The sequence below is a fragment of the Paroedura picta genome, chromosome 16, assembly GCF_049243985.1.
Source record: "Paroedura picta isolate Pp20150507F chromosome 16, Ppicta_v3.0, whole genome shotgun sequence".
In the NCBI taxonomy this organism is placed as follows: Eukaryota; Metazoa; Chordata; class Lepidosauria; order Squamata; family Gekkonidae; genus Paroedura; species Paroedura picta.
This window is the reverse complement of record NC_135384.1, coordinates 15,425,243-15,450,601: the sequence shown is the minus strand read 5'-3', so window position 1 is coordinate 15,450,601 and position 25,359 is coordinate 15,425,243. Positions and strand designations below refer to the sequence as shown.

At 41.3% G+C, this 25,359-nt stretch overlaps 4 protein-coding genes across 4 annotated transcripts; 1 reads left to right on the top strand and 3 right to left on the bottom strand.

Moving 5' to 3' along the window:
• Positions 1–298: 298 nt before the first annotated feature.
• LOC143825480 (olfactory receptor 10AG1-like) lies at positions 299–10,367 on the bottom strand. Its single transcript, XM_077313509.1, has 6 exons — positions 10,271–10,367; positions 7,881–8,076; positions 5,180–5,431; positions 4,443–4,514; positions 3,090–4,003; positions 299–408 (listed from the first exon to the last, which is right to left on the bottom strand). The coding sequence occupies exons 1-6, from the start codon at positions 10,365–10,367 to the stop codon at positions 299–301; spliced, it is 1,641 nt and encodes a 546-aa protein (XP_077169624.1).
• A 134-nt stretch (positions 10,368–10,501) lies between these two features.
• LOC143825479 (olfactory receptor 2D2-like) lies at positions 10,502–11,847 on the top strand. Its single transcript, XM_077313508.1, has 2 exons — positions 10,502–10,517; positions 10,892–11,847. The coding sequence occupies exons 1-2, from the start codon at positions 10,502–10,504 to the stop codon at positions 11,845–11,847; spliced, it is 972 nt and encodes a 323-aa protein (XP_077169623.1).
• A 3,072-nt stretch (positions 11,848–14,919) lies between these two features.
• Positions 14,920–15,873, bottom strand: LOC143825591 (olfactory receptor 10AG1-like). The gene has a single exon (XM_077313703.1). It carries the CDS (start codon positions 15,871–15,873, stop codon positions 14,920–14,922), a length of 954 nt encoding a protein of 317 aa, XP_077169818.1.
• A 4,608-nt stretch (positions 15,874–20,481) lies between these two features.
• LOC143825478 (olfactory receptor 14A16-like) lies at positions 20,482–21,414 on the bottom strand. The gene has a single exon (XM_077313507.1). The coding sequence runs from the start codon at positions 21,412–21,414 to the stop codon at positions 20,482–20,484; it is 933 nt and encodes a 310-aa protein (XP_077169622.1).
• Between the last annotated feature and the right edge of the window lie 3,945 nt (positions 21,415–25,359).

Sequence of the window (25,359 nt, the reverse complement as noted above, 5' to 3'; positions counted from 1 at the left end):
GTGTGGTCATCTTCAGGTGAACAGAAGATGATAGTACAGTAATCCCAAATATTCACGTCTGCTCCACCCTTAGCGGACTGTGTAATAGTGTTTCCTTTATAAAGATCATGGAGAAATATCAAGAAAGGGGAGGTGGTATGCCTTCAAATTAGAATCTGGACTCAGATCTCTTGAACAGCTGAATGAAATATAAGAAAGAAAGGTACAGTTTTGTTGAGAATTAACCTTCGTACAAAATTGTTTTCTTGGAGGTGAAACATAGCTAAACTTTGCTTTGAGATAACAAAAACTCTGTGTATTAATTGTTAGAGTGAAGATACTGCTGGTTGCCCCATTTCTTGCTGGGCTGATGAACATCCTGAGGGGCATCAGTATATGTGTAGGCCTCTGGAAACTCCCATAGTTTTTCTGAAACACCTTTATCTTTTAGAATGCACTATGCGTCACACCTATGTTGGTGCAGCCAGACTGGTAACCCAGGTTCCCCCCAGCAAATGTTTTCAACAAGGTCACCATGCATGAGAGTGTGTGGACCAATTTTTTAGGTATTATAATGGGAACTCTGGAAGATCCCATCATGTACTACAAGTGACTGATCCCAGCAACTACAAGAATCCCTCCGGATACTACAAGAAACTTATCCCAGCCATTTTAACCTAACAGCAGCATGGAAGTGCCTGTCCTCTTTTAGCCTGAAATGGCTGGCAGTCATTTCAGCAGTCTGTTTTCCCCTGCTTGGAGAGGGAGGGGAGTGAAACAGATCAGCCTGAAATGGACACTTTATTTTGTGGTTTTTGTTCAGTTCAGTTCAGGGGGAGGTTGGTTGGGGAACACCCTTACCTAAACTGAATTCTAGTTTGTGCCTATCCCTAGAGGTAACTTTGTTTTGGATTATACTGTAAGAACCTGGCAAAATGGCCACATTAACTTCTGCTCCATTAACTCTATTAGAATTTTCATTTCAATGGCAATGGCTTGGAATATCCAGGCAAATCTTATAATGCCTTGGACTGGCAAACATTTGATATTGTCCTATTTACAAAATAAGTATTGATGGAGTACAAACCAAGAGATCCCCAGAAGTGATGTAAATGGTTCATTTGGTATATGTTGATATTGAAATATAAATTATATTCTGAACAATTATCTGTATGTTCATTGTTGGAAAGGATTCAGAATACAAAACTGGACCCATATTTTACTATTAAGTTACCATTGGCTCTCCAAACTGTACGTTGACTGCCTGTTTGTTAGCCTTCAAGTTACCATCTCTGATATTTTGGCTGCAGCAGACTAACACAGTTTACTCTCTGGAATTACTGTAAACTGATATGAGCTGTGAAAAGAGGGTGATGACTTACCAAAGCCGCCCATTGATGGGAGGAGGAGCAGGTGAAAAGAAAAGGAACAGGAAGGGACGTGTCGGCTGACACGTCAAGGATGGCCCGACGCCGGGCGTGAGGGTGGAGCAAGGAGGTGGGCTATAAATTGTGCCATGGGGAATAGCCCAGCCTTATTTGCCGTCCAGAGCTGCTCACAACAGAAGGCTTTTCCCTCCCACCCTCCCTATATTACTGTTGTCACTATTATTTTACATTATGGTCACAAGTTAATGCGGTTATATGCTAAGTTATGCGGAATGGCATAGGGGGAGCCTGAGTTTTGGGGGAGTATGGCTTGCAGCCCGACTCCCAGGTTGGGACCTCTTAAAAGGTGGCTGGGCGTGAGGGATCTAACCCTTCGGGGAAAGGTCAGGGATTCACGCAGCCGGGTGGCCCGAGGTTGGACCAAAGGAGGTATGCGCCCCCTGCGGTACCTCAGGTGGGGCACTTCCCAAGTAGGGTCCTAGTGGCCAAGGATTCCTTGCTCCCAGCTGGGAGAAGGGAGGAGATTCCTGGTAAGGCCACTAGAAATAGCTGGTGGGGTGTGGTCGGCTGACCACAGGACAGGCTCTCCCCTATGTGAAACCAACACTCCAGATTCTGTTATTAAAGCTGTGGCTGGTTCTGCCAACAAAATTAATAATGTGGTAAGCATTTTCTTTGGAGCCAGGTATGCCCTCCTGCCTGTCTATGAAAGAAAGATCGTTCACCAAAATATGAGGATCATCTCTGTATGGCCCCTTCCAAATCTATGATTCTATCTTATTATGGATGCTTTAGGGCCGATCCTGCATTGAGTAGGGGATTGGACTAGATGGCCTATATGGCCCCTTCCAACTCTATGATTCTATTTACTGTAGCACAGTTAATTCACATAAATGTGTGGGACTATACAGTGCTGATGTCTTCCTAGGGATTCATTCTAGAAGCAAACAAAACAATTTAAATGCACATATAGTGTGAAGAGGAAGTAAAGAATGTCTTTTTCTGGCCCTCACCAGGAGAAATCCCCATAACAGTGGCAGTAGTACCAGCATTACACATTATATCCCCCAATGGTTGCATGCACCTTCTTAGAATGTTCAGATCCATACTTCAAGATCTAAGGGTGGGTTCCAGCCAACTTTCCCTCATTATCTAATTCAGTGTTCCCCATCACACATTACTTTGAGCCCCATCATAGCCTTTTCAAGTGAACAAGTGGAACTACTTCTGCCCTTTTTACCTTCAGAAAAGCACCCTGGATCACACTTTAATTCAACAAATAGTTATATACATCTAGCTCTTTTTAATTGAACAGAAATAGAAAACAGTGTGCCATGAAGTATCACGTTGGTACAATGTTATCAAAAACATTGCAGAAAAAGTTGTCTGGGAAACACAGTCTGAGTCATCAATACTGAACACAAAAACTCTGAACTATCCACTTTAAGCTCAGAAGAAACACTATTTTATGGTGCCTTGCTCTATAGCATATATTCCTGATAATCAATTTGCTCTGTTGTAGACATACTTTATGTTCCAGAGTAATACAGAATAAAAAATAGAAAACTAGAAAGGGTTATTAGATCTACTTTGATGAAATAAATATGTCTGCTAGCAATAAGTAAACACAAATGTTGCTTTACCTATTGTGGATATTATATCCTATGATCATGTTCTTTGAACATCCAAAAGGTTTTCTGTCATAAATTCTCCTCAGGGCACCTTTAACTTCTTTATTCCGTAAACTGTAGATGATAGGATTCAGTACAGGACCAACAATTGTGTAGAAGAGAGACAGATATTTGTCAGTATTGGGTGAGTATATGGATTTTGGCTTTAAATATATAACACAAGCAGAACCATAGAATAAAGTTACCACAATTAGATGTGAAGAGCAAGTAGAGAAAGTCTTCTTCCGACCTTCAGCGGAAGAAATCCCCAGAATGGTGGCAATGATGCCAGCATAAGACATTAAGATTAGAATAAAAGGAAGAGTCACAAAAACCATAGCCACTACAAACACAGCAATTTCGGTCCTGGATGTGTCCCCACAAGCCAATTTCAATAATGGGGGGATGTCACAAAAGAAGTGGTCAATCTCATTAGAGCCACAAAAGGACATGGTAAATACCATGCTGGTGTGACCAAAGGACATTAAAAACCCACTTAACCAAGACACAGCAGCTAGACCCATACACACTTTCCTGTTCATGAAGACAGGGTAGTGGAGAGGCTTACAGATGGCAACATAGCGATCGTAGGCCATTGAAGCCAAGAGGAAACATTCGGAGCCACCAAGAAAGAATGCAAAATAGGTCTGTACAGCACAACCTAGGAAGGAGATGGACTTAGTTTCAAACAGAAGATTCTCAAGCATCTTGGGAATATTGACTGATGTGTAACAGATCTCCAGAAAGGACAGGTTTCTCAGGAAGAAATACATGGGTGTGTGAAGGGCAGGATCAACCAATGTGAGGAGAATGATGATGAGATTTCCTGCCAGAATGATGATATAGATCACTAGAAACGTAGAGAACAATATGCTTTGCAAGTTGGGCTCATCAGAAAGACCAAGGAGGATGAATTCAGCCAGGGCTGTGTTATTGTGTAGAATATTTTCTTTATTAGTCAACATCCTAGAAAAAGAAAGGGAAATACAGATGAATACAAGAATTAAGAAGACAATAATTGAATGTTGCAGTCAAACCATCTTTCCCAAGGATTAAAAAGAAAATAACCCTTTGACAATGAGATGCAAGTGAAGAGAACTGAGTAAATATCAGGGAAAATACTGACTGGCTCCAAACCATAACTTAGACTATGTTGTACTGTTATTACAATACAAGGGCTTGTTCCAATACAAGGCCCAAGCAATTGTCTGGAGACATAAAATGAGGTTCTACTACAGAATTTTAATTTAGCACATTAAGAATTCTGGGTGAGAACCTATCTGAGAAATATACCAAACCCCTAAAATATACCAAACCCCCAAAATATTCTAACAGGAATATATAGCTCATAAAAATTTATAGCCTCTTCTGATATGTACAGAAGCATCCAATTTGCATTCAGGACTGGACTAAACTGCTTATTTCTGCCTTGTAGTATTTTCTCATTTGAACAGCTGGTATCTCTAGTTTAAACAAACTTCAAACAAAATTTGTGACAAGTTTACCAACAGAATGTAATGTCCCAATGATATCCAGGGTAAATATTAACACCTACTTAAAACTCTCAAACTGAAGAAGAGTTGGTTTTATCCTATGCTTTTCACTACCAGATGGAGTCTGTAAGTGGCTTACAATCACCTTCTCTTCCTCTCCCCACAACAGATACCCTGTGAGTTAGCTGGTTCTGAGAGAGTTCTGGTAGTAACTGCTCTGTGAGAATAGCTCTATGAGGACAGTGACTAGCTCAAGGTTGCCCAGCTGGTGGGGAATCATGTAGAGAAGTGGGGAATCAAACCTGGCTTGCTAGATTAGATGCTGCTACTCTTAATCACTGCACCAAGTTTGCTCTCTGAATATGATACTACTTTCTATTGTGGAATTTTGGTTTCACAGTAACTGTCATTTTAATGCAATAACTGCAAAATCATCCTGGTCTCAAAATGGCCTAATAGTAGCAATAACGAAGAAGAAGAAGAAGAAGAAGAAGAAGAAGAAGAAGAAGAAGAAGAAGAAGAAGAAGAAGAAGAAGAAGAAGAAGTTTTCTCTACCTGGAGGAGTCTCAAAATGGCTTAAAGTTACCATCCCTTTCACTGAGTTCATGGTACTAACCAAATATTTCAAATGAGATAACTTTCTACTTACTAGAGCTTCCAATTATCACGAGCAGTCATACACCCTCTGTTATTCTTCATCAGCTGCACTGCACATTCATACAGAAGGGAGTAAACTTCTTCCTCGGTCCTGTATGTTTGCCAAGTAAAATAGACACGATTTATGCAGCTGAGCAATCTCCTCTGGGAACTACTGCTGCAAGAAAATGACTTAGTTGAACAGGATGAGTGATCAGATACTTTACCATCAGCTTCCACAAAAAGTTTTGAGGGGCACTTTGGCCTGTGGAGAGGGGAGGGAAGGGAGGGAGCACCTTTTGTGAGACTTTGGATACAGCCCACTTTTTAAAAGCAAAGGTAGATGGGCATGTCCATCATAGAAAAAATAATTTCTGCTTCTCATATCCATAAAGGATTACCTCTTTTGATGGTTCCATTGTTTGAAAAATATATTATCCATGTAGAATTCATATTATTAATCATAGAATCATAGAATCATAGAAAAATAGAGTTGGAAGGGAACTCCTATGTCATCTAGTCCAAACCCCTGCACAATGCAGGACACTCACAACAATATTGCCCATCCACTGTAACCTGCCACCTTCTTAAACCTTCACAATATCAGCCTCTCAGTCAGATAGCTATACAGCCTCTGTTTAAAAATTTCCAAAGATGGAGAACCCACCACCTCCCGAGGAAGCTTGCTCCACTGAGAAACCACTCCATCAGGAACTTCTTCCAGATGTTCTTCCAGATGTTCTTCCAAGGCAAAGACTTGGTTAACATACGTAGGAATTTTACTGGAAGCTTCTAGCCTCCCTGTGAAAAAAAATGGTAGCTCTAAAATGGATGCTGATAGAAGTCATAAATAGGGAAAAGGAACATTAAAATAACTGCAAGCAGTTTTGGGCCACTTACATTTTGCTGGCAAGGGACTCTACCCTGGGCAGGCCTCTTATACTTAGCTGGCTCATTTCATGACAGCGGTATCTGCACACAAGAACTGCATTATGACTACATGTGGTATGCAGGAATTTTTGAACAGCTTTAATGGGGTTGCAGTTTAGCAGACACCTCTGTCACTGGGAGATTCATTACAGATGCATTCCAATGTGACTGGCAGTCTTGGTTTAGGTGGTTTCTTTGAGAATTGTTTGTGTATTTAGTGATGGGTGAAAACTGGGTTTCTAAGGGACCTCAACTTTCTAGTGACACTGGTGGAGAACGTGGGCAACAAAGCCTTATCTTAAATCTCATGGGCTTTGCCTTGTATTCCTTGCTCACCCAGCTGGACAAATTATAGACCATAGTGACCCAAGGCTTCCTGGTGGTGATGGAAGGGGAAATCACAGCAGCCTCAAGCAGCTCTTTGGGTGACTCCATGATAGAATGAGCCAGGATGGGTGAACCCAAAATTGATTTTTCACAGTCCAGCCAGTGGCTGATGGACAATCAGTCCCAGCAATTGAAGAAGGTAATGGATTGGCAACCAGCATCTTAAGAGCACATTATCAGGGACTTTCAGAAAGCTGTGGAGAGGCTAGAAAGAACTTGAGGCAGCTCAGGTTGGGGTACTCCAAAGAACAGGGTCCTGTGGCCCTCCCTGGCTAAATTGAACCCAGAAGATGACATTGAAGCCTTTCTGGAAGCATCTGAGAGGACAGAAGTGGTTAAGTGGCCCTGGGAGCAATCATTCTTCATCATAGGACCATACTTGACTAGTGAGGTACAATAAGCACTGAAAGACCTGACCAAGGAACATTATGCCAATTATGATGTCTTGAAGGAGGAAATATTAGGCAGGTCATAAATCATTCCAGATACTTACCACTAGATGTTTAGGGCCCTAGGGTATCAACTGGGAATTTGCTCTTGAGTCTTGATTAATAAGTTGAAGGATGGAGCCTCCCATTGGCTGACCCCTGTCACTGATGGCAAATATAAGATTGTGGTCTAATTGTTGTATGTGACCCTGTTGGGGTGAGGTGCTTCCAAGTTTCCAGGGGTCTTACACAAGGTCATGGAGGGCAGTCAGGAAGTTAATTGTCCCAGACTGGTGAGTGATGCATCAAGAAAAGATGTTGAGGGAGACACCAGCAAAACCATTCAGGAAAATCTACAAGATGACCCACACCTGTAAGCACTTCAAGACAACAACCCTTCTCTTGAGAACCTATGTTGTCAGGTTTGGGCCCCACCTATCTGAGGCACTGCTTTGTCACCTTATCTCCTCCCACAGGGCCCTTCAATCTACAGGTGCAAATCTGCTGGAGAGCTCTTCCACTAGGTTCTTGGTTGAGGCCAGAGCTGGGAAGATCAGGGGCCCCTCCTGAGATTACACTAGAACATCAGATTGCGTGAGACATGGGGGGATATTGTTGCTGATCTTGTGTTTCATGGTGTGTGTGGTTTTAACAGACTCCCCTCCCCAGGCATCTATGGAGTACTCCCCATTTAAGTTGCTATATGGGCAATAGCTCCATGGACTAGGTGACCTTGGAGTGTGGGGTTGATCCGTTTGTGGGGTAGGCCAAGCCTGCATGCTTGCCTACACATTTGAGATTGCCTACATAAGAGCCTGTGCAGGAATCCAGCAGGGGATGATGCATTTCAAGTTCCCAACCATCAGCCACTCCCCTGTTGCTCAGCAGGCCACTGGGGACCTGGGATTTCAGGCGGGCTCACTGGACATCACCTGCTGACATAATATGACTATCTTGCAGTAGACTGACCACAAGAGGGCCATATCCTTCACCCCATGCTGCTCAAAGGCTCTGTTATTAATAACAGTTGTGGCCAAGTTTATGCCAAAGAGATGGTTGCGAGTGACCTTATAGAGGTATGGATAATGTCCCCCTGCAAGGCAAACAGAGGAAGGGAGAGGCTGGAGAAGTCCTTTGTAAATTTGTCTAGAACTGAAAGGTAATCCTGTGAGGATAAGGGGGTAATTAACAATCCAAATCCCCACATCTGAGCATACAGGAGCCTGATATAGAATCAGAGGGTTGGACAAGAACTGCGAACAGACATCTTACTCTGAGTCACCCCTAATAATTACTTTTTAATAATAGCTTTCTTGGCAGATGAAGTTCTGAGCAAAAGAGCAGGGCTGCAATTTCTATATGAAAATGTTTTAAACTTTCTTGCCTTCACTTTCTTATATTTACTTATACATGCATTCCTATGTAACTAGTGTAGGTATCCATGAAAATCAATGGAACCTGGTTGATCTGGAGGCTGTATCATTGGATATTGCACTATTATTGCAATAAAAGTGGATTATCCTGATGGACATTACAAGCCATTTTCTAATGATTTTTTTTTCAGTGCAACAACACTGCATATCCAATAATGTATGGATGCAGTCCTTGTGTACTTGAAAAGGACAGCACAGTGTTCCCAAATATTCACTTTTGCTCCACCTTCAGTAATAGTGCACCCAATTGAAGGATGCACTCTCTTGTGATTTCCAAAGGCATTAATGGTGATGTTACATGTCCCTGCAGAAATGTACTCAGAATTTATGAATCCCAGCAAACATTCCTGTGTGTATTAATTAAGTAAATCTCAGGGACGACATTAGATCATAAATAGAATCCTTATTTCCTGGGTTCTGATGTGAGGTTTCTCAGATTCCAACTTATCAGGGAAGATTTTTGAGCAAAGTATTATTCCATTGGCCCGGGGAGCAGTATTATACCTGTGGAATAATTTTGCTTGGTGGAGTGGTTAAGAGTGGCAGCTTCTGATCTGGAAAGCTTGGTTTGATTCCCTGCTCTTCCACTTGCAGCCAGCTAGGTAGCCTTGGGTTAGTCAAAGTCCTTTTAGAGCTGTTCTTGCAGAACCATTTCTCTCAGCTCCACCTACCTCAGCAGGTGTCTGTTTTGGGAAGAGGAAGGAAAGGCAATTGTAAGCTGCTTTGAGACTCCTTCAGGTAGCCAAAAGTGGGGTCTAAAACCCAACTCTTCTTCTTTTGTAAAAAAAAAAAAAAGGAAATCAACAGTATTCATGCCAAGAAAACTTTATTAGATCAATCTATTCCTGAGTAATACTTGATGTTCCACAAATACGGGAGGAAAGAAAACAACTAGAATGAAGAATTAAAGATCCAGTGAGTATAGAGGTGAAATATTTCCTTTTCTGAATGAAGTAAAATGAATGTTAGAATTTACTGAATGCCTGGTGTCAAGTCAATCCTTAATTAAAGTTCAGGAATTTCAGGTGGATAGCAGGTGACCCTCTTGGAAGGTCAGAAGCCTTCCATGGTTTGCAAGGTTGGAGGGGAAGGTAGGGAAGTTCTGTTAGAACCATGGCAAGTCAAATCTGGATCCAGCCCTCTGAATAGGCAGTACTTTAATACCTGGGGTTGCGCAGGATATAATACAGATTAACCCAAGCTTATCCAGAAAATGTCCATGTGAATCAGTTGTAAAGAATGATGGGATAAAACATTATGTGACCTAACTGGTCTCTATTGTTCTTTTCAGCTTGGTGTAGTGGTTAGGAGTGCGGACTTCTAATCTGGCGAGCTGGGTTTGATTCCACGCTCCTCCACATGCAACCAGCTGGGTGACCTTGGGCTCACCACAGCACTGATAAAGCTGTTCTGACCGTGCAGTAACATCAGGGCTCTCTCAGCCTCACCTGCATCACAGGGTATCTGTTGTGGGGAGAGGAAAAGAAAGGTGGAGAAACACCTGGCATGTTACTCTAGTAGATAATAAATAGATAAGGAGGCATCAAAGATCACTCTGAAATTTCTGACAGTGTGTGTTGCCTGAAGCTGCACCCTGTCAAGAGTAGGACGATGTGCTTTGTTGTCATGGCCCTTTCCTCAGCAGCCACAGGACCTCCGTCTCCAGTGAGGTTAAGCTTCAGGCAGCTTTCTCGAAGCCACTCAACAAACGATTCAGTGGTAGTGTTCAGTTGATTGCTTATTAACAGAGATCTGGGTGTCATCCATGCATTGGTGACAACCCAGCCCATATCTCCAGACAAGCTAGCCTAGACGGTGCATAAGATCTTTTTAAAAATGTGGAGAGAATCGTGCCTTGTGGAAACCCACACTGGAGTTCTCAGCAGCGCACTTGTTCCTCTCCGATAGCAAATTTCTGATCCTGACCTTGAAGAAAGGAGACCAACCACTGTAAGGATGTCCCCCATATCCCCACGTTGGCGAGCCAATGAGTTAGCAGCTCTTGATCTACTATGTCTAACATAGTGGTAAGATCTAGCAGTACCAGAAGGGCCGACCCACCCTGGTCAAGCTGCCTTCAGAGGTCATCTGTTACAGCAGCCAGCACCAACTCCACCCTGTGGCCTCATCAGAAGGTGGATTGGAAGGAGTCCAGTAATGAAGCTTCATGCAGGTATGCCTGTACTTAGTCTGACAACAAAGGAAAGAAAGAATCTGTCCAATGGCTTAATTAAAGATCAGAAGTTTAAGAGTGGAAACTCTGTTATCTCTTTTATTTACACTTGGACTCTGCCAGAATGGTTTCTAGATTGTTTTTATTTGCAGTGTTTTCATCAGTGGCAAAACGAGTCCGTTCTTGTTAATCGCTTGAAAATATAATTAGGCTAATGCTCTTCTGGTGTGGAGATTCAAGGCTCTAAGCTCAGGGCCTCAAATGGGGTGGTAGTTATGTCAGAATGTTGGGCCCCGTTTCCATAGTTAAATATTTGAGAGTCCTATTAATCTTTCATGTTGTTGATGAATGTTTCTATTCTGTTACTCTTTCAGGTACAATGGACAGGTCAGAAGTAGGAAATCAGACTTCTTTGCCCATGGAATTTATCTTAGTGGGTCTCACAAACCATCCACAGATAAAAATTGTACTTTTTGTTATATTTGTAATTATTTACACAACAGCCATGATTGGCAACCTCCTCATTATTGTCCTGGTCACAGCAGACTCCCGTCTTCACACACCCATGTATTTCTTCCTGTCCAACTTCTCCATCATGGAGGTGTGCTATACATCCACTGTGGTTCCCCAGATGTTGTCTCACCTCCTTTCTGAGAGGAAGGCCATTCCACTTGTCCGCTGTGCAGTGCAACTTTGCCTCTTCCTCTCTTTTGGAATTATAGAATGTTTTATTCTCACTGCCATGTCATATGACCGCTATATTGCCATTGGCTTTCCACTGCACTACAGCATCATCATAAACAAACAAGCATGCATTGCGATGACCACTGCTTCTTGGGCTGGTGGCTTCTTTTTTGCATTCATCAATACTGCTATCACTTTGAAGCTATCCTTTGGTGGCCACAACAGTATAGATCATTTTCTCTGTGAAATGCCAGCCATGATAAGAGCTGCTAATGCAGGAATACACCAAGCCAAGATGTGCATGTTCATTTCCTGTGTGTTCACTTTAATTTTACCCCTTCTATTGATACTTTTGTCTTATGCTCGTATTCTCTACACCATCCTTGTCAGCCACTCAAATGTGGGAAGACGTAAGGCCATTTCCACTTGCTCTTCCCACCTGGCAGTGGTTACCCTCTTTTTTGGAGCCGTCATTTCCATGTATCTAAGCCCCAAATCCAGCACTTCAATGGTCAATAGCAAAATGGCCTCTGTGTTTTACATAGTCATCACTCCTGCACTCAACCCCTTTATATACAGTTTGAGAAATAAGGATGTACTGCAGGCTCTGAAGAAACTAATCAATATGTCCAAACAAATTAACTAATTATATGGTGATATTTCAGATCATGAAACTATCCAATATACCTTAACAAATGGAGAACAGGACCTGTGCTCTTTTTTTCTTTTCTTTTTTTGAGGGGGGGTTTCTAGGTAATAATGTTTGAGAATAGTCCCAAAAACCTTTATTAGACTTACGACATTGTCAGGAGCAGGGTGATGGTAGTGGTGATTCACACGTCCATAGAAAATAGTGTTGATCCATGAATCACTCTTTCTTGTAGATTTGATCTATGCAGTTCTTGTGCTTATGAAAAGGAAAGGAGGGTTCCCTTTGACCACACAAAATATGTATGCTGTGGAATTTATGCCTAGCATGGACAATAGCCATATTCGACAGGAGCTGTAGTTAAAAGCAAAGGCATTGGGCAAGATTGAGTGGGTGTATCCAGCCTATCATGAACTACTATGAGCTAGAGTATATAGACTGTACGCCTATGATTTCTGGATATATCTTGAGTATTGTGAACTGTCAAATACAAAATCAGCCTTTACTAAACTTAGCTTTGTATTAAAGTATAACATTTTCCAGCTATCACCGTTTAATCTATTGATGAAGTATGGGAGAAATTCATGTAAATGGCAACAAGGAATAAGTATAACACTGCAGGAATAATGCTTTGCTTGTATCTGCAGGCAGGCAGGCAGGTTTGCATAGATCGCAGGGGATACAGGCAGAGACATATACTCCTTTTTTCAGGTAAGAAAAAAAGGAGATATTACATGAGTTCCTATCAGCTCTTTTTTTTTTGCAATTTTTCCTGCAAAATATATATTCTTTGTTTCAGGGTTTTCAACATTTCCAGTTATTCTGCATTTAGGTTTTTAGCAGCAGTATTCTACAAATATAAACTGGAACTATAGGTTAACATAACTGATTTTAGTGCAGCAATTTATGATATTGAGAATGACTGGGAGCAATGAATATTACTTAATCTTTACATCTTGTTTATGCTTTCTGTTTCAATGGATGGATGGGAGCATGTATGTGCCTGAATGAGTCCCAAATGGAACAATTTACCATGGTTCCCAGCAGAATGTTCTTGGTGGGCATTTCTAAGCACCAGATTACCACTAGCTATCAAAAAAAAAAAAAAACTGCACCATATCATGGGGCTTGAATACTAAATTAGCATAAGGCCTGATTTTGTGAACTATGTTGTTGATATGTTGAAATCATAGAATCATAGAGTTGGAAGGGACCACCAGGGACATCTAGTCCAGCACAATGCAGGAGCTCATAACTACCTGCCTATCAATAGTGACCCCAATTTCATGCCCAAATGATCCTCCCCACTGTTATGTATGGCAGGACTCCTGCCTCTGAGGATGGCATACTGTTCTTTCCCCACAACCAATAGTACTGCTCAATAGTCTAGGCTTGTGCCAAAGCCAGACCCTTTAAAAACCTGACAAGAAACTGATGGGGATAATCTTGGGTTCCCCTCTTCAGCTTGTCCTTCACTACAGGTTAGGAATCACAGGTCCTGCCTAACTTATGTATTGCTCTCCTCCTTCTCCCCCATGCCATTGTATTGCTGATTCAGTGTCCTGGTGAAAACCTCTTTGTCCAGGGGCTCCTGGGAGAACTCCTTTATCTCACACATATGACTCATGCTTGGCCCCTCTGCCAGGGGAAATCTCTTCCCCAAACTCAGCAGCTAGACCTATTGAGATATGATAGTTCTCTTTCTTAGACCCATTAACTCCTTTATCTAAGCCCATCAGCACTCATATCTGGATCTGGCCAGAGCATTGCCCAACATCCTGTTCTATGGAAAATTCCCTCATGTGCTCACTTGGGTTACATCATGTTGCCCTCTCCCCAAAACATATAAAAACAGTGGGTTCACAAAGCCACCTCATGTCTTCTGATTTGTGACCAATTTGAAACACTCTTCATGCTGGTTCATGTTGTTGGTCTCTGCCTCTCTTCTAGATTGATAATTATATTGAAACCTCTTTTCCCACTGTATTTTTCTCTATTGGCATGATTGCTAATTTGCTAGATATATTTTTGCCTATTTTGTTCTTTTCCTTCTAATAAAGATTGTTACTATTTTTACTATAACAATTTGTATATGTCTTGAGTTCTTAAGGGCGTAATCACCTCGTAAACATTGGCAAATGATCCATTTTGCTACGTTACCATCTCTTGCTAAGCAAATTCCCCAGCACTGAATATACAAGTGTCACAGGACATGTGTGTAAGTGCATTTCTGGTACCAAAAATCTCCAGAATCCAGCCTGGCTTGGAGGAAATTCACCTACCATCCCAACATTATTGCAGCGATAAAGTTTTGCTTGTATCTGCAGGCAGTCAGACAGGTGTGTATAGAGCATAGGGGATACAAGTAGAGACCTACTCTTCTCTCTATTTAGATATGAAAAAGGGATGTATTTAACAGACATTCTAAAGCTACCATGCACACAAATGTTTGTGTATAAGATGATATAATTAATAAATGCAATGGGAGGGTACCCAAGAAAATTGATGGGAGAAAAAATGCTAGCAAGTTACATTTTAAAATATAAAATAAAATGTACATTGCAATAAGAAACATTCACAAAGTGGACGTTGCATAATTTAAACTTTTTAATTAATTGATTTGGGATTTCAATTTCCAGCTGTAGTTCCAAGAAAGTATAGAGTACTCATCTGTTTAGTTCCTTTCCATAATTTTTCAACCAATTGCCAAGTTGTACTAAGAGTAATCAGGTGTCAGCATAATAATGTGTTGAGAACTGTAGGTGAAGTCCACCTAGCTTTTCTGCCCACTCTCACTCAATCATGCTTCTACTAAAAAGCAGCTGAGACTTACCATGGCCGCTTGTTGACGCCTGCCAAGGGCTGGATGGAGGCAGACGCCACTGCTCCAGCAGCCCGTGGGCCGGGTGTGTTGCCAGTATACAGCGCTCATGACGTCAGATCATAGTCTGAGGAAGAGTGCTTGCACTCGAAAGCTCACACCTTGAATAAAACTTTGTTGGTCTTAAAGATGCTACTGGACTCTACTTGAAAGTACTACACCTCATGTTGGAAGCTCAGGTACTACGATCATGTAAAAGCTTTTCTTTCCCAAACTCTTTTAAAGGCATCTATAACTTCTTTATTCCGCAAGCTGTATATGATAGGATTCAATATGGGGCTAAAAACAGTGTAGAAAAGTGACAGATATTTATCAGTAGTAGGTGAATATGTAGAATTGGGTTTCAAGTATATAATGCATCCAGAACCATAAAATAAGGTTACCACAATGAGATGTGAAGAGCAAGTGGAAAAGGTCTTTTTCCTACCTTCAGCAGAAGAAATTCCCAGAATGGTGGCAATGATACCAGCATATGACAGTAAGATTAGGAAGAATGGGAAAGTTATAAAAATCATAGCAACTACAAACACAGCAATTTCAGTCCTGGATGTATCCCCACAAGCCAATTTCAATAATGGGGGGATGTCACAAAAGAAGTGGTCAATCTCATTGGAGCCACAAAAGGACATGGTAAACACCATACTGGTGTGACCAAAGGACATAAAAAACCCACTTAACCAAGATGCTGCAGCTAGACCCACACACATGTTCCTGTTCATGAGGACAGGGTAGTGGAGAGGCTTACAAATGGCAACATAGCGATCATAGGCCATTGAGGCCAACAGGAAACATTCAGAGCCACCAAGAAAGAATGTAAAGTAGGTCTGTACAGCACAACCTAGAAAGGAGATGGTCTTGTTCCCAGACCGAAGATTCTCAAGCATCTTAGGGATATTGACTGATGTGTAACAAATCTCCAGGAAGGACAGGTTTCTCAGGAAGAAATACATGGGTGTGTGAAGGGCAGGATCAACCAATGTGAGGAGAATGATGATGGAATTTCCTGCCAGAATGATGATATAGATGACTAGAAAAGTAGAAAACATTATACTTTGCAAGTTGGGCTCATCAGAAAGACCAAGGAGGACGAATTCAACTGGTGCTGTGCTATTCCGTAGAATATTTTCTTTATTAGTCAACATTCTGGAAAAAGAAAAGGAAACGCCTATAAATCCAAGATTTAAGGAGACAATAATAGAATGTACGGGGCTGGATCAAATCATCTTTCCTGAGGATAAGAAAGGAAAGAACCCTTTGACAAGTGAGGTGGGAGATGCAGTAAAAAGAAATGAGTATAGTGAATCATAAAATAGAATCATAGAATTATGGAAATGGAAGGGACGTCCTGGGTCATCTATTCCAACTCCCTGTACTATGCAGGACACTCACAACCCTACTGCTCATGCACTGTACCCTGCCACCTGCTTGAACCTTCACATAGTCAGCCACTTTGTCAGATAGCTATCCATTCAAAGATGGAGAACCCACCACCTTCCAAGGAAGCCTGTTCTACTGAGAAACCACTCAGTACAATATATCAGTGCAATTTCTGGCTGGCTCCAAATTTAACTCTGATAAATACTGGTTTATACTGTTCCAAAGCAATTGTCCGAAGGTAAAAGATGAGGTTCTACGACAGAATTTGTGAGTTTCGTCTATTTATTTATTTGTAGTCATTTAGACCAGTGTAACCATTGGCACTACACGTCAAAATTACAAGACATTTTGGTTCAATAATGTACAATGTATAGCATAGGTGTACAGTTGAAAATTATCCAAAAAGCATACTAGTAAAAAAAATTAAAAAAACAAAACAATTTTAAAATGATTTAACATTCTATGGATTTCAGAAGTTGTGAGTTTAGCACATTAAGGATTTTGGATGAGAACCCATCTGAGAACTATGCCTAACCCCAAAAATGTTAAATAGGAATATACAGCTCAAACAGCTAACCTCTTCTGATATGAATGAAAACAACAATCCATGCATTCAGGACTGGACTAAACTACTTATTTCTGGCTTGTAGTCCTAGCCATTTTCTCATTTGAAGAGGTAGTATCTCTTGTTTAAAGAAACTTCAAACAAAGTGTGGCACATGTTTACCCACTGGCCTAAATAATGCAATATTAGGTTGCAGCCCAAGACTGTCTTCTGGTACGTAGAAATTTTCATGTTTTTTAAAGTACTTATGTGGATGTTAACCACAGGAGATAGCACCTTGCAATGTGCTGTACTGTCCCATTGATACCCAGGGGCAAATATTAGTACTGATGTAAAGCTCTCAAACTTAATCTGACACCGCAATTGTGGGATGTTGATATTAAAGTCTTGTCATTTGAATGCAATAACCCTGCAAAATAATCCTGCTCTCAAAATGGCTTAATAGTAGCAATAACGTTTTCCCCTTGGCCTGCTCCTTCACAGTGCTAATCAAAGCTTTAAAGTGAGATAATTTTCTACTTACTGGAGCCTCCAATGATCACACACAGTCAGACCCCCTCTGTTAATTCTTCATCAGCTGCACTGATGATCACATTCATATAGAAGGGAGTGATTTTGTTTCTGAGTCCTCCCTGTTTGCCAAGTACCTTTGACATGGTTTATGCGGCTGAGCCATCTCCTCTGGGAACTTCTGTGGCAAGAAGATGACTAAGTTGAACTGGCTGAGGGATCAGATACTTTACCATCAGTTTTCACAAAGATTGTTGAGGGGCACGGTAGCCTGCAGGGAGAGGAGGGGAGGGGAGGAGGGGAGGGGGAGTGCTCCTTTCATGAGACTTGGATGCAGCTCACTTTTAAAAAATATAGGTAAATGGCAGATGGGCAGCTCTATCATAGGAAAAGCATTTCTCCTTCTCATACCCATAAAGGAATGCCTCTCCTGATGGTTCCATTGCTTGAATAATATATTATCCATGTAGAAACCATTTGATTAATTTGTTAAGATTTCTGGCAAAATATTAGGCCCTACAAGAAACACCTAAATAATGGTAGACCTGAGCAGGAAAGGATCAAGTCACCACTGGTCAAAACCATTTTGGATGGACAAGAGGAAAATTGTAGTCTCTTCTGCGCTTCAGGCTATACATATTTAATTGTTGGGGTAATCTGTGATTATTATGAGATATACAGGTAATCAGAATATAAGATCTTTCAATAATCTGTTTTTTAATCATCCCATTTTTTGTTTCAGTCTTTTAGGGTTGCTGTCATTTTGGGAGCCACTTTGGCAGGGGGATCCCCACTCCCTTCTCAAGATAGTGGGAAAAGACGCTTTACCTCTCATAGAATCATAGAATCATAGAATAATAGAGTTGGAAGAGACCTCATGGGTCATCTAGTCCAACCCCCTGCACTATGCAGGACACTCACATCCCTATTGCTCATCTACTATAACCTGCCACACCTTTGCCTTCACAGAATCAGCCTCTCCGTCAGATGGCTATCTAGCCTTGTTTAAAAATTTCCAAAGATGGAGAACCCACCACCTCCCGAGAAAGCCTGTTCCACTGAGAAACCGCTCTGTCAGGAACGTCTTCCGAATGTTTAGATGGAATTTCTTCTGAATTAATTTCATCCTGTTTGTTCTAGTCTGTCCCTCTGGGGCAAGAGAGAACAATTCTGCTCCATCTTCCTTATGGCACCCTTTTAAATATTTGAAGATGGTTATCAGATCCCCTCTCAGTCATCTCCTCTCTAGGCTAAACAGACCAAGCTCCCCCAACCAGTCACCACCAGGACAACTTCCCGCCCGCCCTGTGTTGTGGTTTTGGTTATCGTGTTTGTTTGCTTCAATTTGTCACAGCTGTGGTTAATGAAGGCATGAGAAAGATCCTTTGTTCAGGGCCCTAGTTTGCATATTGAGGTCCTCAGGTTGGAGGGTCTTAATAAGAGACCAGCTCATTAACAGGTACAGCCAACTCTGCTGGGAAGGCCAGGGGCTCAGATCCAGGATAAACAGGTGACCAAATGAGGTGGCCACCCATCAGCCATCACATGGCGCTTTCCCAAGGGTACTCTTGGGGCAAGGGATCTGCCCTCCTGGCTGGGAGGAGGTGGGTCCCAGGGTGCCCTGGAGGAGCAGCCAGACAGCTGTGCTGCGGGGTGGGTCTTTTCTCATGCCAGGCCAACCCACTAACTAATAAAGTTGTGGCCTTGTTAATACCAGCTTGAGTATCGTCCTGTGTGGTCCAAATGACTACCTTCCAATCAACATCATTTTCCAGTCTTGCATATCTTTGGGTAATGTCACAGTAGGTTGGGAACCCTGGCCTTCCAGGCTATCAGTCTGAAACCATTGACCATGGATCATAAATTACAAATTCATATCTGATAGAAATATATCCTTTCATGAATAGAAGCTAGATTTGATCCGTGTTACATATAATAGGTTCGGATTAACATACTCTTAACATCCTATTTTAATTTTTTTTTAATGCACATGGATCTTTTTTAGGGTCAACAGGTCATGCTGGGAAATACCTGGAGACTTTGGTAGTGGAGTCAGAAATGGGCAAGATTTGGGGCAGGAAGGGACTCTAGTGGGGTATACTGCTCTGGAGTCCAACCTCCGAAGCAGCCCTTTTCTCTAGGGGAACTGATCTCTGATGTCTGGAGATGAGCTATAATTCCAGGGGATTCCCAGGTTCCACCTGGGGACTGGCATCCCTAGTCTTTCTCCTCTTCACTGCAGATCCCAGTTTGGGATACGTCCCATTTCATATGAAAGCCCCAACATTTTAAACTCTCACAGGTGCATGATAGGGAAAAGGGAAACCAAAAAATTCTGCCATCATATTTGGCATCAGAGATGGGGTATCTGCCAAGACCAAGGTCTTCTGGCAGGGCTGACTGACACCAGACTCTGCCCACACATCTCCTCTGCCACTTGTCTCAGTGCCCTTCCTTTGAATGTTTGCCTGCAAGAGCTCTGTGACCTCTGCTTTCAGCTGCATGGGCTGCCCACTATTCCCAGGGCAGAGTCTGTATATTGTGACAATTGCAGCAGTGAAACTCCCATTCCATTGAAGCAAAGGAATGCATATGGCTAAGGAAGTGGTTGGGATCAGGTTGGCAAAGAATTCCCAGGCAGTTGTGGAGGGGGCAGAGGCATTGGTGGGATTGTTCATATGAGGAGAGGGAACCCTTGAACACTCTGCCTAAAGCCTATCGACACGTCAAAGAGGCTCTCGCTTCTATTAGCATCTACTGAAGACCTTCAAAAGTTGACATAATCTTTCTATACTATATACAAGCTGTTCTCAACCTTTATTGGACTAAGAGACGTTTAGATCCTCTTCTCAGGTTCCTGCCACCCTCTCCAACAAGGCTACAACACAACAAGAACAGATATGCAAAAAATTATTTATTATTGAACACCAAGAAAACATACTGGAAAAAACTTATTAAAAGATGTTGTGAAATTACAGATTAGAACCAAGAGAAGCCAGTGCATTCTTTTTTTTTAATGCAGTACATGTTTTCTTTTTCCTTTCCTTTATTTTATTCTTCAATTAATACCTTGCCACTCCTCGCAATGCCGGCTGGGGCAGCTTATAATATATGGCAGAAAATACATAAACATAAAACCAGCAGTGAAAAATAGAATAAAAACATAAAACAGATAGTGTAAAAACTGCAGTTAAAAACACAATAAAAACACGAGAAACACAATGGCAAGCCCAGGTAAATTTTTTTTATCGGCACAAGATTATTCAGCCCCACTTTCATAGAAACGCTTTACCTGCATTTATTTTGTTAAAAAATAACTCAAATCAGAGAGCTTCAACAACGCAGCCTTGATTTCTTTGTTTCTCATGCCATAGATGAACGGATTAATCAAGGGAGGGAGAACAGCATAAATTATTGCAAAAAGTACATTCTGGTCAGATGAAGTAGAACTCTGAGGCCTTACATAGGAGAAGATGCTACTAAATATAAGGAAAGACACCACAGTGAGATGGGGAAGGCAAGTGGAGAGGGCCTTTTTCTGACCATGAACAGAAGGGATTCTGAATACTGCTGCAAAAATCTGCATGTAGGAGACAATAATGAAGATGAAGCATCCAAGTGCAAGTAAAGCGGTAAATATAATAATACCAATTTCAACTAGATACATGTCAGAGCAGGAGAGTTTGAGAATCTGTGGAGTTTCACAGAAGAACTGTTCGATCATGTTGGAGCAGAAGGTGATGGCAAATGTTCCTCCACTGTGTAATAGACCATTGAGTATACCTGCAATCCATGCACTGGCTGCCATCTGAATGCAGGCTCCTCTGTGCATAATTGTCTCATATTGCAATGGATTGCAGATAGCAACATGCCGATCATGTGCCATTACTGTTAAAATGGCAAGATCTGACCCTTCAAAGAAGAAGAGGAAGTAAACCTGAGCCACACAGGCTAATTTAGAAATGGATCTGGTATTAAGCAGGGAATTAGCCATAGCTTTGGGTATCATGACAGAAACCAAGCCAAGATCCTGAAATGCTAGGTTCATGATTAAAAAGTACATGGGGGTGTGCAGGTGATGATCAAGGGCTACAGCAATGATGATGAGAAGGTTGCCAGTCACTGCGGTCAAGTAAATTGCTAAGAATACAAAGAAATGTAAGATCTGTAGTTCTCGGATGTCTGAGAATTCCAGGAGCAGAAATTCAGATGGGAAGGTAAAGTTGGACATTATGTCCTCAATATCTACTTGCAGTCTGCCTGTAGGATATATTAGAGAAAGTATTTTATTCTACCAGTGTTAATTAACAATTAGTCTGGCTATCTTATTTCACAGTTTCAGTCTATGAGATATCCATCCGTTGAACTGATTCTGTGATAAAATAGGATATTCTTTATCAGAGACATAATAGACAGGAGAATGAGCTCTCACTTGTTGTCGTCAAACAGAAGAAGAAGAAAAAGAGTTGGTTCTTATATGCTGCTTTTCTCTACCCGAAGGAGGCTCAAAGTGGTTTACAATCTCCTTCCCATTCCTCTCCCCACAACAGACACCCTGTGAGGCTGAGGGAGCCCTGATATCACTGCTTGGTCAGAACAGTTTTATCAGTGCTGTGGCAAGCCCAAGGTCGCCCGACTGGTCGCATGTGGGGGAGTGCAGAATCAAACCAGGCTCATCAGATTAGAAGTCTGCACTCCTAAACATTACACCACACTGGCTCCTAACCCCTACACTAAACACCATCTCCTCATAATAAATCACAGTAGACTTATACAAGTTCCATGCTTATAGATTCTGGCCACTTGATTCGAAACTATATCAAATGCAACTTGAGCATGCATTGACATTGTGCTTACAGAATGACCTGTGCATGGAAACTGGGGCAATGACTACTGCCCTAGATACCCATCTATACTCTTATCCTATACTTAAAGATTCTGCTGTAACTTTTTTTTTGTGTTCAATGCAACATTTTCAAATAGAAAAGTAAAAGGATTTAGATGATGGGAAGTAGTACACACAGACATACATTCAAAAGTTAGAGTTGGTATTTCTGGCTCAGTGACTGACTGAATTCTAATTCAGAGAGGAGTTAAACAGGGCTGTGTACTGGACCCTTTACTCCTCCCTCCTTTGGGCAGCAAAAATTATCGATCCTATTATATGCCTATGATATGGTTTTAATTTCATGTACCTGCCTTGGTTTAAAGAGATTGTTGGTCAGACTAGGAGATTACTATAATGAGAAGGCTCTTAACGTAAATTACAACAAGACCAAAATCATCGTCTTTAGGAGAAGGCCATAGAGATTTAAATGGAACATTAATAATATTCCCATTGAACCAAGCAGTTCATTCAAATACCTGGGATTGACTTTCACTGAGACACTGAGTTGGAACAACCATTTAGCCTTAATTAAGGCCTCCACTCTTAAAATAATTGGGGCCATATTAAGATTTTATGCATCTAAGGGTGGGTTGATCCAGCAATAAAACTATTTGTAGCCAAGGCCTTACCCCATCTCCTTTATGGTATCGAAGTTTAGGGATGGAGGGATCACCTGATTTCCAGTTTGGAAGCAATTCAGAATCACTTCCTTAGATGTATTTTAGCCTTACCTAGAGGAACCCCAGCCACACATATGCATGCAGAGTTAGGGCTTCCATCAATCAGGGCTCGGGTCTACTTAGCTTTGTTAAACGTTTGAACAAAACATAGGAAAAACCCTACCAATTTAATATTTAAGCAATGTTTTGAACTAACCTTGAATACTGATCCTTTTCAAGTTGCCTGCTATGATAAAATATGAACACAGTATTCCATCCCAGATGATTTATTAAGAGCACAAGTTGGTGAGTCTAATCTGAGAGACTGGATCTTTAATAGTGGTGCAAAACCAAAACCACAAAAGGAACACAACCCAACCTTTACAAGTAGGAACTCAGAAGTTGAGCTGTACAAAAAAATAATGTAAAAATGGTAATTATTTATTATAGTACACAATTAAAAACAGAATAAAAACTACATAAAACTATACAGAGCTAACAGCACATAAGACCAAACACGTTTCGACCCTACTGGGTCTTCCTCAGTGGTCAGAATTGTAATGATACATTCTGTATAAAATGTCTAAACTCATTATAAAGTGTAGCTGAGTAGCTGAATGGGATCTGTAAATTATAGCTCCAACCAATGTACATTTTAGACTTTTTGGAGACCACCTCCTATGGCATATGCCTAGGCTCACCACTCTTCGCTAGTATATAATTCTGTGCTGAGAGTGTATCTCATGTGCATCAGAAAAAAAGCTATCTGGTTTCTCTGGTTTCTCTTTAATAGTGATGCCATATTGGATAGACAAACAATAATAAAATCTAATCCCCCCCCCCCGCCTTTGTTTAAACTATTTAAAAATGTCCATCGCAGATCTGATTATTTAGTAACCATTTCTGTTCCAAAACTTCGAATGGCTTTTGCCCATTTACACTTTCAAGCTATGCCATCAGCCCGACTCTCAGGCTGTTTTTCTGGTGTACCTTTTGCCCTTCACCTATGTATTTGTGGAGAACCTGCTGTTGAAGACCTCTATCATTATGTTTTGGGTTGTCCACTATACTTGGAGCCGAGAACCAAATATATTGAGAGATTTTTGAATGGCCAGAACTTCCCACAAATTTAGACAAAATGACTTCTTATTACTGGATATCAACTCCCTAATCATCAATTATAATGTTTCATTATTGGCACTAGCAGGAAGGAAAATTTGAGCCAAATTTACGCCACCAGAGAGCTAGAGACCCAAATTATTATTGTCTTTTATTATCTATGGACCACTGCATATATTGTTTTAATTGTTTTCCTGATCTTTGATATTAACTGCTATGATATTGCTAACATTGTAATGGCCTATGGCTGGAAACAATATACATAAAAGTAGTAACTTTATCATTGTTCTCCAATAATTCTCTACACATAAACAGACACACATTGATATTCCAATATTATAAACAATTAAATACCCTTGAGGAGGCAGTACTCCAAGTGGTTCTTCTTTACATCCTGGGATCTCTGTCCATTTCTGCTGTGATTGCATTTCAGTTTGCAAATATTACGTCAGATTGATGAGTAACATGAATTATAAACACAAAACTCAGGATAGAAGAAAGCGTTGGAAACTGTGATACAGAACAGAGGGCATCGCCATTACTAAACACATGTTACAATGAGAAAATGTATAAGAACCTTGTTAACATCTGCTTCAGTTTCTTCTCCCGGTGCTGAAATAGGTACATCCTTTCACAAATGTAATTCCTTACATTTGGTTGTTGGAATTGCTACAGTGTACTTTCCTAATTTCTATCCATCTTCTATGCAAAAATAAAATAGGCTATGTTAATGAAAAATGATCCATTTATATTATTCGCTTGGCAACTTACTCCCAAGACCTCAGCTCACTTAATTGAATTCTGAGGCTGACACCTTTTCCCAGGGGCTATATTATTTCTTCTTTTTGTAACTAACATGATAATTAATATAGCATGTCTCATTAACATAGCATGTTCAAATACATGAAGTATGATCAAAGTCTTGAGAGGAAAGTATACACCTGCCACTGTCAAGAAACCCCTGACCTCAGATCTCTTGGAGGAGGACAAATTCGGGAAGTGTGCTTCGGCTCGGTATGGCTGCTTCAGTGATCACCGAAGCCTGAGATGGTGTATAGAAGGCCAGAGCCACGGTGCAGAGAACAGAGGCATCCTGCTCCTCCTTTGGGGGGCTTTCTTATAAAGGAACTACATAAGAGATTGTGAAACAGCAGAGGAGCAGAAAGCAGGAGTTTTAAGTGCCCCTGAATCCCTTTAAATCCCTACTTTCTGATCTATCAATGACCTGCCATGAAGAACCATGATCTTCTTTAAGAGTTTGTGGAAGTTTGTGACAGGCCTCCTTCATGGTTCAGTGTCTGATGGAGAAGAGGGTAAAATAAAGAACGCCCGCGTGTCAGCTGTGGCTGTGGTTGCCGTGGCAAGGGGGCGGGGCAAGAGGACACAAAGGCATCTGCCTGCTGGGCTCAGGACGCGCCGAAATTAAATGCCGAGTTGGGTGGGGCGGTGATTCGGCATGCCAGGATCACGCATGAGGAAGCCACCGTCTTCCAGAGGGATGGAGTTCATG